General features: G+C 36.2%; 1 protein-coding gene across 2 annotated transcripts; it reads right to left on the bottom strand.

Annotated features, from left to right (window-relative positions):
• Positions 1-419: 419 nt before the first annotated feature.
• TYRP1 (tyrosinase related protein 1) lies at positions 420-16,274 on the bottom strand. Of its 2 annotated transcripts, none has more exons than XM_060153477.1 (8): positions 16,254-16,274; positions 14,956-15,422; positions 13,018-13,340; positions 10,108-10,312; positions 7,103-7,270; positions 4,711-4,890; positions 1,532-1,678; positions 420-684 (listed from the first exon to the last, which is right to left on the bottom strand). In XM_060153477.1, exons 2-8 carry the CDS (start codon positions 15,338-15,340, stop codon positions 479-481), a joined length of 1,614 nt encoding a protein of 537 aa, XP_060009460.1. In that variant the 5' UTR covers positions 15,341-15,422; positions 16,254-16,274; the 3' UTR covers positions 420-478. The 2 variants fall into 2 exon arrangements, with proteins under 2 accessions (XP_060009460.1, XP_060009462.1); XM_060153479.1 differs by lacking the exon at positions 16,254-16,274 and adding an exon at positions 15,856-15,886.
• Between the last annotated feature and the right edge of the window lie 206 nt (positions 16,275-16,480).

Genomic DNA, 16,480 nt, shown 5'->3' with positions numbered 1-16,480 from the left:
TTCTGTATCCCTCCCCCACCCCCTTTCCCAGCTGGTAACTGAAAGTTTGTTTTCTATGTCTGTGAGTCTGTTTCTGCTTCGTAAATAAGTTCATTTGCATCCTACTCATGTATTTTAATCAGGGGTTTACGATCAATCATGATTTTTCTTTACAATATGAACAAAGTACAACAACTTATTTATATTGTCATATAGTTGACCTTCAAAACATGCCCCAAATCTTCATACTATCTGCTTAAATACCATAGAATGGGTGCAACCTACCATTATAAATAGAACTGAAAAAATAGAAAACATTGAAAATATTGTGACTTTCCCCAGTTGTGGAAAATAGTATCTGGTGCTTTGAATTCCAGCATGTGCATGCACAAGGACGGAAGTAACGGAATGAAAGAAAATACAGTTACTAACTCAACCTATTATTTTTCAACCATATGGTTTTATGATAGTAATGCATAAGAGAATATACCACTTGTAATTACACCACAGACTGATTAGGATTCTGGATTTTTTCATATTCTTCAACATAGTGTTGATACTGATCAGTAAGGAGAGACTGATTTGCTTCATCCATATTTCTTCTGGCACGAATCAGACAAGAAGCACCCACAAAAATGACTGCAACCAGTAATAAAGCAGCAATTACCGCTATGGTAACAATCTCAGAAATACTAAAATTCCGACCTGTGTGAAAAAGAAAACGAGAGCAAAAAATAAATAATAAAACAGTTGCCACCCCAAATTGGATACCCTAACAGAGGCACTGTTCCAGGCACTTTACAAAGTACTCATATTTAATTTTTATTGGCTACATCACCTGTTATGGCACCTGGCATCTTCAAAGCACAATTTCTCATAGTGAGCCCTACTGGGATAGTTATTATATTCATTCTAAAGGAAATGATGGCTCAGAGTTTGAGTCACTTGCCCAAGGTCATTTGGTTAGTATGCAGTAGAGTTGGTTTTGGAGCCCAGGTCTTTCAGGATCCAGATCCTGTGCTCTTCCACTGTACCCCACTGCCTTTGTTAAGAAAGGTATTTAAAATTAAAAGAGAAAGTTTTGAATTTCAAAACCTCAGAAAAAACAGCTCAGAATATCTCCATCTCTTTTTTTTTTTTTTAGGCTAAATAAACGGAAGCAACATTATGCAGTAGAAAAATAAGGGCATATTACACAGGGCTAAGCTCAAGACTCATTCTCTATGCTCACTAGAAAGGTGATCCTTGACAATTACTCCCTCTAAGCCTCGTCTTCCTTATTTGTAAAATGAGGATTTTAATGCTTGCCTCAGAGGGTTGTAAGGATTAAATGAAGTAGTGTGGTATGTAATCAGCTCAATACCAGGTCAGAGTGGACTCTCAACAAATGTTAAATTCAGTCTCTTTATCCACAAATAAAAATTCAAATGAAAGCTTCTAAATCCAAGTGGAAAACTGTGGATTACTTTATCTCAGAAAAATGTGATTACTTTAAGGGTGACAAATTTGCTTTCGGAAATTTCCACAGTAAAAATACATTTTCAGTACTCACTTGACCATTGAACTTCATAAGTGTATCCCAGGTTGTCTGGAGCAGTAACAAACATTTCTACGTTGGTAATTGGAGGCCAAAATGGTACCATATTGTATTGTCTGTTATGTCCAATAGGGGCATTTTCCAATGGAAATGTGGATATATCTAAAATATGTCAAAGACACCTTGTTAATAGACAAACTCAAGCTAATATTAATACATTATTATTATGTTCTGAAGGTGACCCAAAGTATTCAAGGGTAACATTAAAAATTCTTTCATATCTTACACTGAGTAAAGACATAAAAATGTTTCACTACAGCAGAACAGGGAATTGCATAAAACAGAGCTCAGATGCTTTGAGTACAGCACTAACATGTCATCCAACACAAAAAGAGAGTTTAAAAATAAGGAAATTTTAGTCTTTTCTTATCTATGATGATCATTAGTTGTTTTACTTTTATATTACAGAAACTAATTTGAATAAAATTCATTAAACTTACTTTTCAAAGCTAAAGAAAAGATTGGACCTGTAATTTGCTGTAGTATCATCTATGATTTAAATATGAGAGACACTGTAGCTAATGAGGTTTGTCCTTGACTATGACTATTTCTGTTTAGTATTTTTCATTTTTCTGTTTAATTAGAGAAATAAATATTAACTTATTCCCTGGGTTTTACTCTGTTAACAAAAAGCACTTAACACTTTGAATCAAGGTCCTAGAATCCTATTTGCTTCCTGCCGCCTTTCATCTTTCTACTTAAATAAAAATCATAGGCATTTATATTATTAGTAAGTTTCTGTTATCACAGATAAAAGGAGTGATATACTCTTTGTGACAAAAGATCATTCCTTTTTGTTGTTGTTGTTGTTGTTTATATTTATATTGGTACAATTAAATGCCAAATGGAATGTCACAAAACCAGAGTTGGAAGTGGGTTTGGGTAGGACATTAGTGGAAATACATTTAAAAGCGCTGGAATATGTGAGAAGGCTAGTGAAATATTAGGTTTTCTGTTCGCAAGAAGTATATTACATGGACAGTCACTGTGATCCTGTGAAGCACAGGAGAGTATTTTAGCATCTACTCTGAAGAGAAATTGATCATAGAAATGGCAGGTAGTGTTTATATTTTTGTAACTTTAAATTTAAAATCTAGTGATTTTAAATGTACTATGAATTAAATGCTAATTAAATATTTATCCACTGAAATCTATTGAGCTCCTGCTAATGCCAGGCACTGATCTAGGCACATGGAGTATAGCATTAAACAAAGGTTCCTGGCCTCAAGGCACTACTCCTATTAATTATTTGTTAAAGTTAGATGTTAAAGCTAATAACTTAGATCATTTTTAAACTTCCCACTTCATCTTTACTGAATTGGCCTCAACCTAGTCCAGTTACAGCTGCATAAAAAAGTTATGTCCATTAAAATAAGTGGAGGAAAAGAAGAAGAAGAAAAATAACAATAGCAATTGGATTGCATTGTTGCTTCCCTGTGTCAGACCCTTCAATGGCTCCCCTTCTGTCTTAGAGTTAAACCCAATGTCTTTAAGGATCTGCCCCCCGTTTTCTCTCTGACCTTGTCATCTCCCTCCGTTTTCTCCCCACTCCCCACTCTGCTCCAGCCACAGTGGCTCCTTTGTTCCTTTGTCTTGGGAGCGTTTTTCTCCATATACTTAACGCAGTGCTGCCTATCCCCTTTCCTGATTTTACTTGTCTACAAAGACTTTCCCCCATATAACATACTCTATATTTATTTACATATGCTTATTGTCAGTTTATACACTGCTGTCTAGTTTCCAGCAGTGTATGTTTAACAAAAGTTTGTTATGTTCATTTCTAAACCTACTAATTCTAGTTATTTGTTATTGAAATAAAAGTAATATAACAAAACACACGTAAATCGATAATTATGATTGTAAAAAGAGGAGGATGTTGTTTTTATAATAAATAAATGGAATGCTTTGGAAAGATTTATTAAGAATAAGTGGCTGCAACATTGCTATAGAATTAGGAATGAGCAACTGTGATTTTTAAGGGTTAGGGGAGCATTATGAAAATTTAGAATAATACTGTACTCAGATTGCATCACAAGGGTTGTTAATTTCTTGTTTCACTTTAAAGAAACAGACACTGTAAATTATAGACAATTCATTATGGTTGTATGTATGTATATAAATACACATGAAAAATCAGATGGAACTCCAATCAGTGAATTCATAGAAGATTGATAAGTGAATAAATATTTGTATTTAAGCTATTTATTTCTTAAATTGTTTTCAGATGAAACAGACTATTTTGACCAACTCATCAATTAATGGTCCAAATCAGGTTAGATTAGCGGTTTCTATTGTATTCTCTCTCTCTCTCTCTCTCTCTCTCTCTCACACACACACACACACACACACACATACACACACACACACATACACACACAGCACAGAAGTAAGAGATGGCTGAATGAATAAATGAATCAGTAGATAGTTAATCTCCAATATTATGTTTATGTGCATGACGAAGTAAAGGCACATAAGACAAAACTTAGAACACTTTTAAAATGTGAAAATTTATGATGTTTTAACCAGTAAAAGCACATTCATTGTTTGAATAGTAATACAACCCTCTCAGCTGAGTGAAGAGAAAGTAGCCTTTAAATAATATTTTAAAAATGCATTACAATGAACTTAAAAGAGATTTTCTACAATGTGATATAAAAACTAACATTAACTTTTCAAGTTGAATAAAATTTCCATTTGTGAGAGGCCGTAAAGTAATAAGAATCAGAACTGTGGATTATGAGTGTATTTTTTCTGTCTTTTGGGGTATCAAAGAAGAGCTCTTTAAGGTTTTTGCATTCATATTAAAAAACAATGAGGATGTTCATTGGAAGATATGAGAAAGAAAAATTGGGGAAACATGGTAGTCATCTTTACATGGTAAAAAGGAGAAGGGATGACCTTTTTAGTCCTGTTGAATGTTAGTAAGTATCATCTTACAATTACTATTCTGAGAGACTTCTCATCTGCCTTTTCCAAGTGGTTTAGAATAGTTGGAAATGGCTAGATATTAGAGCTCTTTTATCCTATTGTTAAGCGTAGTTTAAATGTGCCAGATGCTTAGCCTAAAGTGGTAACTATGCCATCTGAACAATCTCCTTTGCTGAGCCTGCAAAAAGCATATGAAAGAGTTTTACCAGCAGTATATCTCCTCAGCCATTCATCAAAGACTGCATCAGTGAAAGTATGTAGGAGGACAAAAATAGGATCATTGGGAGATAAATGAGTTTGCCCCCCGGTTCCATTCAGGAATAGATGAGCCAAATTGTGAAGGCTTCGCACAGTAGGGTCATACCTTCCTGTGGGATCACTGTAACCTAGATACAAAAACAAGGATGAGAATAGTAAAAACCATTACACATATCTAACTTTTCAAGTCCAAAGCAGTGATTATATTGGGAAACAATTTTTCCGAAGCTTGTCAGGCCAATTTTTACCTTAGTGTAATAGCACTGCTTCTCTGTACCTATGGTTGGTGACATGTGTTTGCTGTACCGAGAGCTGGGTTAGTTTGAAGCTAGTGGCATGGCATTCTAAATGTAGCCTCTAGGTTAAAAATAATGACCTGCAAAGACTACCAGTCAAAATATATAGAACACTCTATTTTGACAAGGGTAACATTGGTCTGCATGGAAATAAAGATAGTGGAAAGCTCTAGCTTCTACAAAAACTGCTGATACAATTGGGAGAACACCACTCTGATTGTCCTGGAGCTTAAATTGCCAGATGTTACTTTAGTCTCCTACCTTATTCCTTTTGAATGACTGTCAGCATGTTTATTTTTAGAAAATTATTTTTGTGGAGAAGTTACAGTTTCTCAGAGCTTTCTTACCATCTCTGTGCTAGTTTTAAATATCTGAAAAGACTGCTGTCAAAACGTTTATAGAACTTTTGAGAATGATCTGTATTCTATATATATATCTTCTCCAAATACATTTCCATTTTATATATATTTCACATGTGGATCATATATATATTCCCATTTTATATATAATCCACGTATTATATATCTATTATATATAATATATACATTTCCCATATTATATATAACATATATATTTCCCATATATACTCACATATATATATTGTTCATGAATACATATTAGAGAGAAGACAAGGATAGATCACAAACAAAAATAGATGGTCTCTGATGTGGGATGGAGTTACAAGTGTGTGTAGTTAGCTTGAAGGACCAGAGCGGGGATAGCAGGGAAGGGCTGTATATTATAAAACAAAATTAGAATTTGAAATACATTAACTCAGTTGTATAATTATAGTTATTCATTTACTCATTTTTTATATGTTTATTCCATTATTTTTTGACTCATAAAACGTTTAAAGATTGTCTGTAATGTACACAGCAGGTGGTTAAGCACTAATCTTTTCATGCATTCTGTCAGGAAATCAGTACAATTTGTCTTTTGATTGAGCATCAGTAAGACACAATCTGCAAATTCTTTATGAAATCACTACTTATAATCTTAGTTTATAAATACCAGCTTAGTCAAAATACGGTTATTATTTATTGAGTCATCTCCAAGTCAGTGTATCATTGTAGTTATGAAAATTAACATAAAGATAGGAAAGAATGGCAGATAATTTTGATGATAAAAGGGGAGATAATTGAAAATAATTATCGGATCTATACATCAGGTATCTCAGATTATGGGAAAGAGAGATCTATTCCCTTTTATTGGTTGGGGGGAGGGCAGTCTAACATGTGCAATGCTGTATTTAAGGTAAAATTTGACAATAACAAGTTTATAATAAAGTTAAATGTGATTCTACTCTTTTAAAACTTTAAATATGTATCATGAATAATTTAGAGGTATCAAAATTTATTTTATAAAGTAAATTATTTTATAAAATAATTATAAATGAAATATAATTTATTTTAGAGGACTTAGAAAATTTGGATTTGAATCTGTGCTCTGTTACTAACTAGCTGGATATCTTTGGAAATTAATTTCACTTCTTTGGACCTCAGTTTCTCAGCTTTAAAATACTTTGAATTAAGCAAGGAAAACCAAATTAAATATCTCTAGATGCAAGTTCTAATTTTTATAGATCTTAATAAAAGTTGCAGGATGATACCTAAATAAAACAGGTGTCCAAACCAGGCTTTAGTAGATGGCAACTTATGTTCAGGATTTTTTATTATATTTTTTAAGAAAAAAATTAATAATCTCTCCAAGTCTTGAATATTATTTGCCTATACTAGAATTTGATATAGTTATACACATATTGGCCAGCTACCTAACAGAAATTTGAGTTTAATACCTTTTAGGTATTTTAACAGAATCATTTCCAAGGGCTTCTCCTATGATCAAAAGTTTCAGGGTCTCACACTTTTCTTTAAGAAAGTTCTTTTTTTGAGCAGAGAATTGTGATTATATCATCATAGGCAGCCCTATTCACATAAACTTACAGGATCCATATGGCATTCAAAGGTTTTTTTCAAAGAGATTTGAGTTTGAATAGTTTTCCGTGTAACAACTAGGTCAATTCAGAGCACCGATTTTTACTTGCCTTCCACTGTGTTTCGGAAACTGTTTGTAGAAGTGGAATAAAAAGGAGGTGTGTCAAATAAACCAACTTCCAAGCACTGAGTGACATCCTGTGGTTCAGGAAGACGTTGCACCATTGGTCTAGCCACATTTCCAGCTGGATTTCTCCTAATTGGCCTACCCTCAGTGCCTGGGGAAAAGATGGGAAACGATGAACATGTATAGAACATTTAGAGATCTTAGCTTTGCTTTTCAAATTTGTATACATAGCACGAACACTGAAAAACAGGGTTTCCTTGGTAGAAGAGAAAATTTTTAAAGTGCATATTTAGTGGCATTAAAGTGAGGAAATAAGTTATCATGTCCAACTTCTGTGAATAGGGAAAATATGTGATACACAAAATCACCTGAGAAAAAAGATGATCACAATAACAGATAGAGGTCCTTGTATTTGTTAAATCAACATATGCTTTTTTCAAGAGAACACATTAAAATGAAAATTCCATGGAAAATTAAATCCTACCAACATAATCGCATAAATCAGAACTCTACACTGAAATCCATATTTCATACACATATGAAATTTTGTACTTGAATGCTCTTTCAAGCCTTCAGAGAAATAAAGTTAAAACAACCTTAAATCTCTTTGGGAAGCGGTCTGTATTGCAATCACCACATATTTTTCAGCAATTAACGTGGAAAATAATTGAAACATTTTAAGGTCAGTAAGATAAACAGGTAAACAAAGAGCTGCTGTACTAGGGATAATAGGTACCCCTAGAGATACAGAGATGCCTTTGGGGAGACAGGGAGGGAGAGAAGGAGAAATAGGGAAGGGAGGGAAGGCGGGGGTGGGAAGGGGGGAGAGCGTAAGTGAGAGAATCAATTCTTCCCAATTGGGTGGCTTCAGGAAGCCTTCATTAGGTAGAGAGATTTGCAAAGAACCCTGAAGGACTGAGGAAAATTGCCAGAGGTGAAATAAGACAGATTTTTCAAGTCAAACGTTTTAAGCAGAGGTAATAATAAAAGAGATAAGCTTTCTTCTATGCATCATATAAGCCCCATCGGAGCACAAACTCTTTTCTTGATCACCAGTGTGTCCTCCAGTCTTGATCCAGCACTGGCATATAATTAAAGCTAAATAGTTGTTTGGTGTATGTTGATTTATGAAAAGATCAGGTTGATTGTACAAGAGGGCCTGTTAGGTGAACAGCTTGCCTAGGGTATGTGGCAATGTAAGGGTGTAGTGGATGGCGGGAAGGATAGGAAGCTAGACAAGAACTGTTTTATTTATTAGGCCAGTGAAAGAAAAAAGGAAAATAACATTTTATTGAACACATATGAATGTGTCTGATATGGTATCACATACTTTAATAAGATATCTGATTTAATCCTCACGGTAATTCTTGCCTCTCTCTACTTTTCTTCTTGGATGAAATTATCCATTCCTGTGGTTTCACTGATCATCTTTTACAAGACACCCATACCTGTACAGCTTTAGATCAAACCTTCCTTAGACATTGCATGCTTATGTCCTCATATGCTTTCTGGACAGTATCTTTCCAGTATTCCATAAACGCACCAAATTCGGTATACTGAAAGAGTTAATTATTGACATCTAACATTCTTCCAGCCACTAAAATATCACCTTTAATTCATCACATGAAAAACATGCTCTTTCTTCACTATACTTCTTAAATTTGCTTTCTACTTCAGACACTCTGAACTTTTCATTCATTCCTGCATGGAAATCCCACAGGACTCCAATCCATAGGATGTTAATAGGTGCAATGGCAGAAGTTGTCCATGTGCAAACAAATTAAAAAAAAATCACAGTCAGAGAGAGGTGAATGTTTTGGTATCTAAAGACATACTGATCCTCAATTTTATCTCATTCAACATGCCAAACAAAGTTTTATTTTAATTTTTAAACTTCTACAGAATACAATTTTATATACATTTACTTCTCTTATGCCTATATATGGCTAAATAATTTTCTAATGGTGAAAAATCTACTTAATTTCTTTGCTCTATTTAAAATATTCTCTATTTAAGTTACAAAGTAATTTAATATTTGGTGCCTAAAGGAATATGTGCAGAATAAATGTTATTAGTATAATAATAAAATAAAAAATAAATTCCAACAATTCTAGTTTTTATATGGAAGAAGAAAAGTTCAAAATAGCCAGACGTGCCTGAAGAAGAAAAATAAGATGGGATAAAAAGACTCTGATAATTAAGACCTTCCGTTAGCAGCAAGAGAGACGGTAAAAATAGGATCTAAGGAAGAGAACAGAAAGCTTCACGGGAGCTGATCCACATAGGACAGAAACGTGACCTGTGGCAGAGATGGCATTCAGACCACTGGAGAAAGGATGCTAGGAAAACTGGTTAATCATTCTCTTTTTGTATTCACTTTGGGAGAGCTGGAAAGAGCTAGTTGGCAGACATCTTCTGTACAGTATCTTTCTTTTATTAAAGGCATCCTCCATGTCACCTTTTGGTTTTTTAACCTTCTGACCAGATTAACATAATAGTAAAAATAATATATTATAATAACATAAAATAATAGTAATAATCATTATACAATAATAATAGTAATTATTATTATATGTATTTTTTACTCCCAGGGCACTTCCAACTCTTTCTGCGTATTTCACATTTCCTAGGGAAACATTTTCTGTGAAATTCCAACACAAGACACATGACTACTAAGCAGTGCTGAGCTTACTAAGAGGATTAATTAATACAAAATAGACATTTCCAAAATAAGAAAGTGAGCAATGCACTGACCAAGTTGTTCAAGGAAAGCAATGGAAAAATGTATAGGCACTTTCTTTTTCCCCTGGAGCACCCCAGATTGCCTTGACTGTCCTAGGTACTTAGTGAATATTTGTACATCAACTCTCCATAATAAACGTGGATTTTAGTCTGAAGTCCTTAGTAGAATGAAGAGCCTTCAGGCAGCACATTTAATCACTTTACCTAACAGGCAATTCTGAATCCTAGTTGTCATTTGGAACTTACTGTTACAAAGGGTTCCCAGGGTATCATAATCTTCCAAGGATTCGCAGACCACTCGCCATTGAGAAAAGACGGAGTTCGGGCTTATAAGAGTGGAATCAAAGTTGCTTCTTGATCCCATCAAGTCATCGGTGCAAATGTCACAGGTGTTCTTCCCGGTGGCAAAATTCCAGTAAGGAAGGGAGAAAGAAGTATCCTGCAACATTTCCTAGATCACAGAAACTCTGTTAGCATTCTCTGCTTTTGTTTAAAATTCTCCCTTTGTTTCGTTTACTCCCTGGCATTCTGTTTCTATTAGTTCTCTTCAGCCACTTAGGAACCAGTTAGTGTGTCAGTGGTGTCTGAAGGGCTAGAGGACTTAAATACCTTATTTAACAAAGCTTCAAATTTACTACAAGAAGTCACTTGGGCACTAGAGGGAATGAAACTCAACTTGTTATACAGAAGTTTCTGCAAATGCTTTGGGGAGGTGTCTTCCTTTTCTTTTTTAGGCAAGTAGTTACATTTCTGTTGGTTTTACTAAAAATTATCAATAATCACTTCTACACTTTGACATTTCCACTTCCTTCCATTTTCTTATCTCTAGTTCAAGCATGACTAACTCCTGGTCTGGCGCCAGACTCAGCCTTGAGATATATTATGTGAAGCAGTGCCTTTTATTTTGTTTCTGTTTTTTAATTTAACCAGAACGACTTCAGGCATTTAGATTCTGGTTTGGCCACAGACTACAGAGGCTCTTTCACACTTGCCTTATCTGCCGGGGCACTGAAGGTGTTTTACTTAGAGACCCCTGCTTCAGAATCTAAACTATGAAGACTCAGGCTTCTGCTAGAAACTAATACAGACAGGAAATGCTAAACTGAAGCAGAATATTTCTCTGTGCACACTGTTATTTAGACCAGAGACCTAGTTTCCATTTAGAGCTGATCTCAACAATTTTAAAAATGCTGGACTCAAGATCACATGCTTATTTTACTGGGTTCCTTTAAACATGTATTTATTGTACTTGTTATTTCTCATTCCTTCAAGCCTTTAGTGAGCTCTATTTAGAGTGTGGGATATAAATGTAGGGATTGCCATTGGTTTATCTCACAAGTATTTAGTACATATGTACTTTTTTACTTTTAAACCCTTTCTAGGAAGCATTTCCTTGTCTTCGGGGTATTTTAGAGCGTCAGAACTTTCCAAGGTATTCCCCCAGTTATTGATCTCCAGAGCTTTAGAGTCCTTATTTAGAAGCCATTGTTCTGGTTCACAAAAATTAGTGACAGCTTCTAAGGGATCATTAAGAGTCAGTTTGTGGTTCAGCAACTGGCATCTGGGAGCTGGAGCAGATTCATGTGGCATTTCAACTGTGCGTTACATTTAGATTGTAATTTGTTGGATCCCTTGTGCTGTTGGGTTTTAAAAACGTAAGTCATAGAGGTTGAAGCTTACGCAGGCAAAATTGAAGCTTTTAGATACTTTCCACCTGCCCTTTCATTTTGGTGTACCTGTGGGAAAATGACTTGAAGGCAAGAAGAGCCCGAGTCGATTACAAATGACAGATTTATCTACTCATAATCTGAAAAATGCCTTGAAATCAGAGCTATAAACTGTGAAGTTCAGAGTATCAGATGAATTCATTTAATCACTCTCAAATTGCATATGGATGGACTACTTACGTGTGAATATTTTGCTCTGTATTTTAGTGCATTAAATCTCTCCCTTCTAACCATTTATTTTCTTGGATAATGCTGGGCACAAGCATACTGCGAATCAATATGGGAATCTGCCCTCGGATAGTTTTAGATTCATTTTTAGATTTTAATTTGTGGGGAGGGATTCATTGCTGTTATTTCATCTAGAAAACAGGTTCAGTTTGTGGATTTCCTAATTGAGATCTAAGAATTTTAAAGGGGTTAGGGGTTAGGTTGGGGTTAGCAGATGTAAGCTGTTATATACAGAATTGATAAACAACAGGGTCCTACTGTATAGCACAGAGAACTATATTCCATATCCTATGAATACCATCATGGAACAGAATATAAAAAAAGAATGTATAGATATGTATAACTGAATCACTTTGCTGTACAGCAGAAATTAACATTGTAAATCAACTGTACGTCAATAACAAAATTTTTTTTAAAAACTTCATTTAAAAATAACAATACTTTTCTTAAAATATACAGCAATTAGTAAAATAAACAATGTGAAAGTATTTATGTTAACAGATACTTTAATGTGGCTTTAGCTTATCTGATTAAAAATAAGCAGGAAATAACTTTGTTTTGAGCTTCACTTTATGCCAAAAAAGTCAATGCCTTTTAAATTAAAATGATGTCTGACCTATGGGATGTTGTTAGTAGGTGTCTTCTATAAGCCTCAAAGTGGTAGGGGGCATGGAAAAAATGGAGTTCAATTAAATATGACAATATAAATGAAAAGTAATTTTTTTCATAATTTAAACCCCGTATCATATCAGAACGAATCATCAACTTATAAAGTGAGCTGTACATTTGGGACTTGGAAGACTGAGAAGTTATACACACCTGCCTCATCCAAACCAGGAGGAGGTATTGGTTGACATTTGAAAAGGGAGACATATCAAGTGAGAGTCCTTCATTGCAAACTATATGAGGGTTATTTTTTCAATGACAGAGCTGTAGAATATGTCCAGTGATTTAATTCACACCTACAAATATGTCAATTGGCTTCCTCATCACTGATGACTTTCTTTTCACTTCACAAAGGGTAAAGAATAATTAATAAGGAAGTAATTAGCATAGGGAGAAACTTAACAGAATGCCAAAGGCAGATTAATAATGTGCAATCGCTTTGTCATCGGATCATTCGGAACACAGTGGATCAACAACTTAGAAACAAGTCACCTCCTCTGTAAAGGATATGAACATGGCCATGCCTCGTGCATACCTGCATGTCTCTCTCCAGCTGCAGCAGGTGGTACCTATGCCATGTGAGAAACGCTGGTCCCTCATGAGAGAAATCCACTTCACCAAAGCTTTCCTGTCCTGCCCCCAGAAAAGTCTTTTTGACTGAGTAGTAGTGCGTCCAAACAAAGTAGTTATAAATGGAAATGTTCTCAAATTGTGGGGTGTTGCCATCTGGCCCCAATATTTCTTCTGATCTCCTGGTGGCAATGACAAACTGAGGGTGAATTGTACGCTTTGCCATATCCAGGGCCCGGACAAAGCGGTTCTTTTCTTCTGTACTTAAGTCCAGTAGGTTTCTCCTGACTTTAAGGGTACAAAATTCAAACGTGAAAACATCTGCAGTGTGGGCAGGGATAGACAATGCACACAATCATCTTGTGACACCACGTCCCATTTACCCGTGAATGATAATTTACATGTGTGCTCACATCATTTTATACTTTTAAAAATACCCCTTGCTAAAATCCCTTCTTCAGGCCTGCTTTTTGTCTCTCTCTTCCCCTCCCTCTCTTTCTCTCTCCAACTTACTCTAGGATTCCTATGAGCTTTCCTTAATCTTACCATGGACTTTATGATTCTCTGATCCTGTTATATTGATTTCTGCTCACTATTGGCATATTTCTTGGAATTTTCTACCTTTTTAATATCATAAATTTTGCAAAAACACGGTATGCGGTATAGTATAGTGGTTAAGACCAGAGCCTCATTCTATGACTGCACACATTTCTCTAAGCATCAGTTTTTCATCTGTAAAGTGTGTGTAAAAATATCAGCTTTATAAAGCTGTAAAGACTAAGAGGACACACATAAAAAGCACTTAGACCAGAGCCTGGCTCAGAATAAAGACTCACCCACAGACATAGAGAACAAACTTATGGCTACCAAAGGGAAAGGGGGGGAGGGATAAATTAGGAGTTTGGGATTAACATGTACATACAACTGTATATAAAATAAATAACAAACAAAGATGTACTCTGTAGCACAGGAAACCATACTCAATATTTTGTGATAACCCATAAGGGAAAAAAATCTGAAAAAATAGATATATATGTATAACTGAATCACTTTGCTGTAGCCACAACATTGTAAATCAGCTATACTTCAATTAAAAAAAAAAGGGGCTTCCCTGGTGGCGCAGTGGTTGAGAGTCCGCCTGCCGATGCAGGGGACACGGGTTCGTGCCCCGGTCCGGGAAGATCCCACATGCCGCGGAGCGGCTGCACCCGTGAGCCATGGCCGCTGAGCCTGCGCGTCCGGAGCCTGTGCTCCGCAGCGGGAGAGGCCACAACAGTGAGAGGCCTGCGTACCACAAAAAAAAAAAAAAAAAGGCTCAGTAAACATCCCCTGAAACTCTTGGTCCCATGTTTGGCACAAGGAAAACAATGCAGTATTGCCAACTGTTACTATTTAAAGCTTTCTCATTTATTGTCATTTAGGCTGCAGGCCAGGCTCATCTTGTAAAATGGCTGAACTTGATCATCAGAGCAGGAACCATCCTTGTGGTCAGCAAGGGTAGTGGAAGAAGCTCATCGATTAGAGCTGGACACATCTCAGTGTGAATTCCAGGTTTACCACATACCAGCTACATGGACTTGACCTTTCAGAACCTCACAATTAACATAACTATCTTGCAAAGTTACTGAAAGGTCCAGTCATGAACACCTAGCACGGTTCCTAGTATAAAGGAGTTGCTCAACAAATCTTTTGAAAGGAAATGTTATTAGAAGACTTGAGGTTCACCTTCAACTCCTTAAATCAAATACATTTCTCAGCCTCTCTAAGCCTCAGTTTCCTCAGCTGTGAAAAGTAAGTCTTGAGCTTTATGATTTCTAGGAGTTCTGAAAGTTCAACTGGTTCAGGATTCTGTAAGTGTGTTGAGTTCCACGCAGAACTGTGCATCCATTCACACCCCACTTACCTATGAGAACCCTCTGGTCACAGGCAGGTCCTCTCCATCCAGGACGGCAGGTTCCACAGTTGTATCCTGAGAAATTGCCAATGCAGTGGCATGTCCTGTTGAAGAAGCGCGTGGGCCAGCCCTCTCGGTCATCTCTGCCATCATGTGGGTACTGGGGGCCGTGGGGTCGGGAGTCAGCTGTCACCATTTCACACCTGCCCCTTCCCGATGAGGAACCACAGCGGTCAGTCCCAGGCCCAGACAGTGGGAACAGGTCTGGGCAACACACGCCATTTCTCAAAGCCTCGATGGTGACACACTGTCTTGGAAATTGAGCCCAGGCCTGCTGGAAAAAAAGCAGGGCCAAGAAGGTATAGCCCAGAGAGAGGAGTTTGGGAGCTTTCATTTCTGCTTGAAGCAAGAATGCAGTACAGGTTCTGGTTTTCAGCCCTTTGTGTAGAGCCCGAGGCACATAGATAAAAATCAAGCTGAAAAGGAAAAAGCAAGATGAAATTATGCAAGTTGTTTTGTACTGTTATAAATGGCATGAGACCCTTCCCAACCCACCTTCAAAATGCTTTTCATATCTGTAAAATGACATTTCAAAAACTAATCAAAATAGTAATTTACCTTTAAAAATTTGACATGTATAATACCTACATAATTAAATCCCCTGTCCTCGTCATTTAATTTTCTTCATTTTAAATTTCTATTTATATAAAAAAATACTTATCCTGGATGTTATTTATCAAAAGCACTCATTATCGGGTCACTGTCGTTAATTACATTTATCCATGGAGCTGAAGGAAGAAATGGGGGGCAGATTTCTAGCAAGTTAATATCCAGGATTTAAAGTCCCCTTTATCCTAATGGAGTTTTGGCGAGAATCCACCCACTCCCCATAGAGTTTCTCTCCAGTACCTTGAACTCCTGAGGGGATCCTCTGCTGAGCCTTTCTTAGAACTGAGTGTTTTATATTTGCTTGTGCCCTGATGTCACAGCTGTTAATTGCTTGTGGGTTTCTGCCTGGTAACTCATCCCAAATCTGTTCGCCCAAACTGGGAGGGGCTGGTCCTCTTTTCCACCCTTTACTAATCTCTTTTCACTTCAGTGAATTTTTCTGCCCTTTAAGTATTTGGTTAGCACATGATTGCCTTCCCACTGATTTCCTTGTGATGTTTAAAGTTTTAAGAAAAGGTCAGAGCCACGAATTTGGAATGCAACAAGTCAGAGAAACTGGAGAGCTTTTGTTTTCATTGCAGAGAATTTTATTTTTTCCTTTGAAAATATATCTTTAGAGGATAAATGAGATTACTTACCTTTTCTTAGTGATAAAGGGCTAGGCTAGTGCCTGCACCTGATGGTAGCTTTTGATTGTGTTCCGTCTTGAAAACAGATGCTGCCATTCTTAAAATTTCCAGAGAGAATAATTGTAGTAGAAAAGGCATCAGATATAATTATACCAACTCACATGACATTGGCTATCAAGGTGCCTGCTGGTATTGACAGTTGGGTACTCCAACTCCCTTACCTCCATTGGGGTGGT

The sequence above is a fragment of the Lagenorhynchus albirostris genome, chromosome 7, assembly GCF_949774975.1.
Source record: "Lagenorhynchus albirostris chromosome 7, mLagAlb1.1, whole genome shotgun sequence".
Taxonomy (NCBI): domain Eukaryota; kingdom Metazoa; phylum Chordata; class Mammalia; order Artiodactyla; family Delphinidae; genus Lagenorhynchus; species Lagenorhynchus albirostris.
This window is presented reverse-complemented; position numbering and strand designations above follow the sequence as displayed.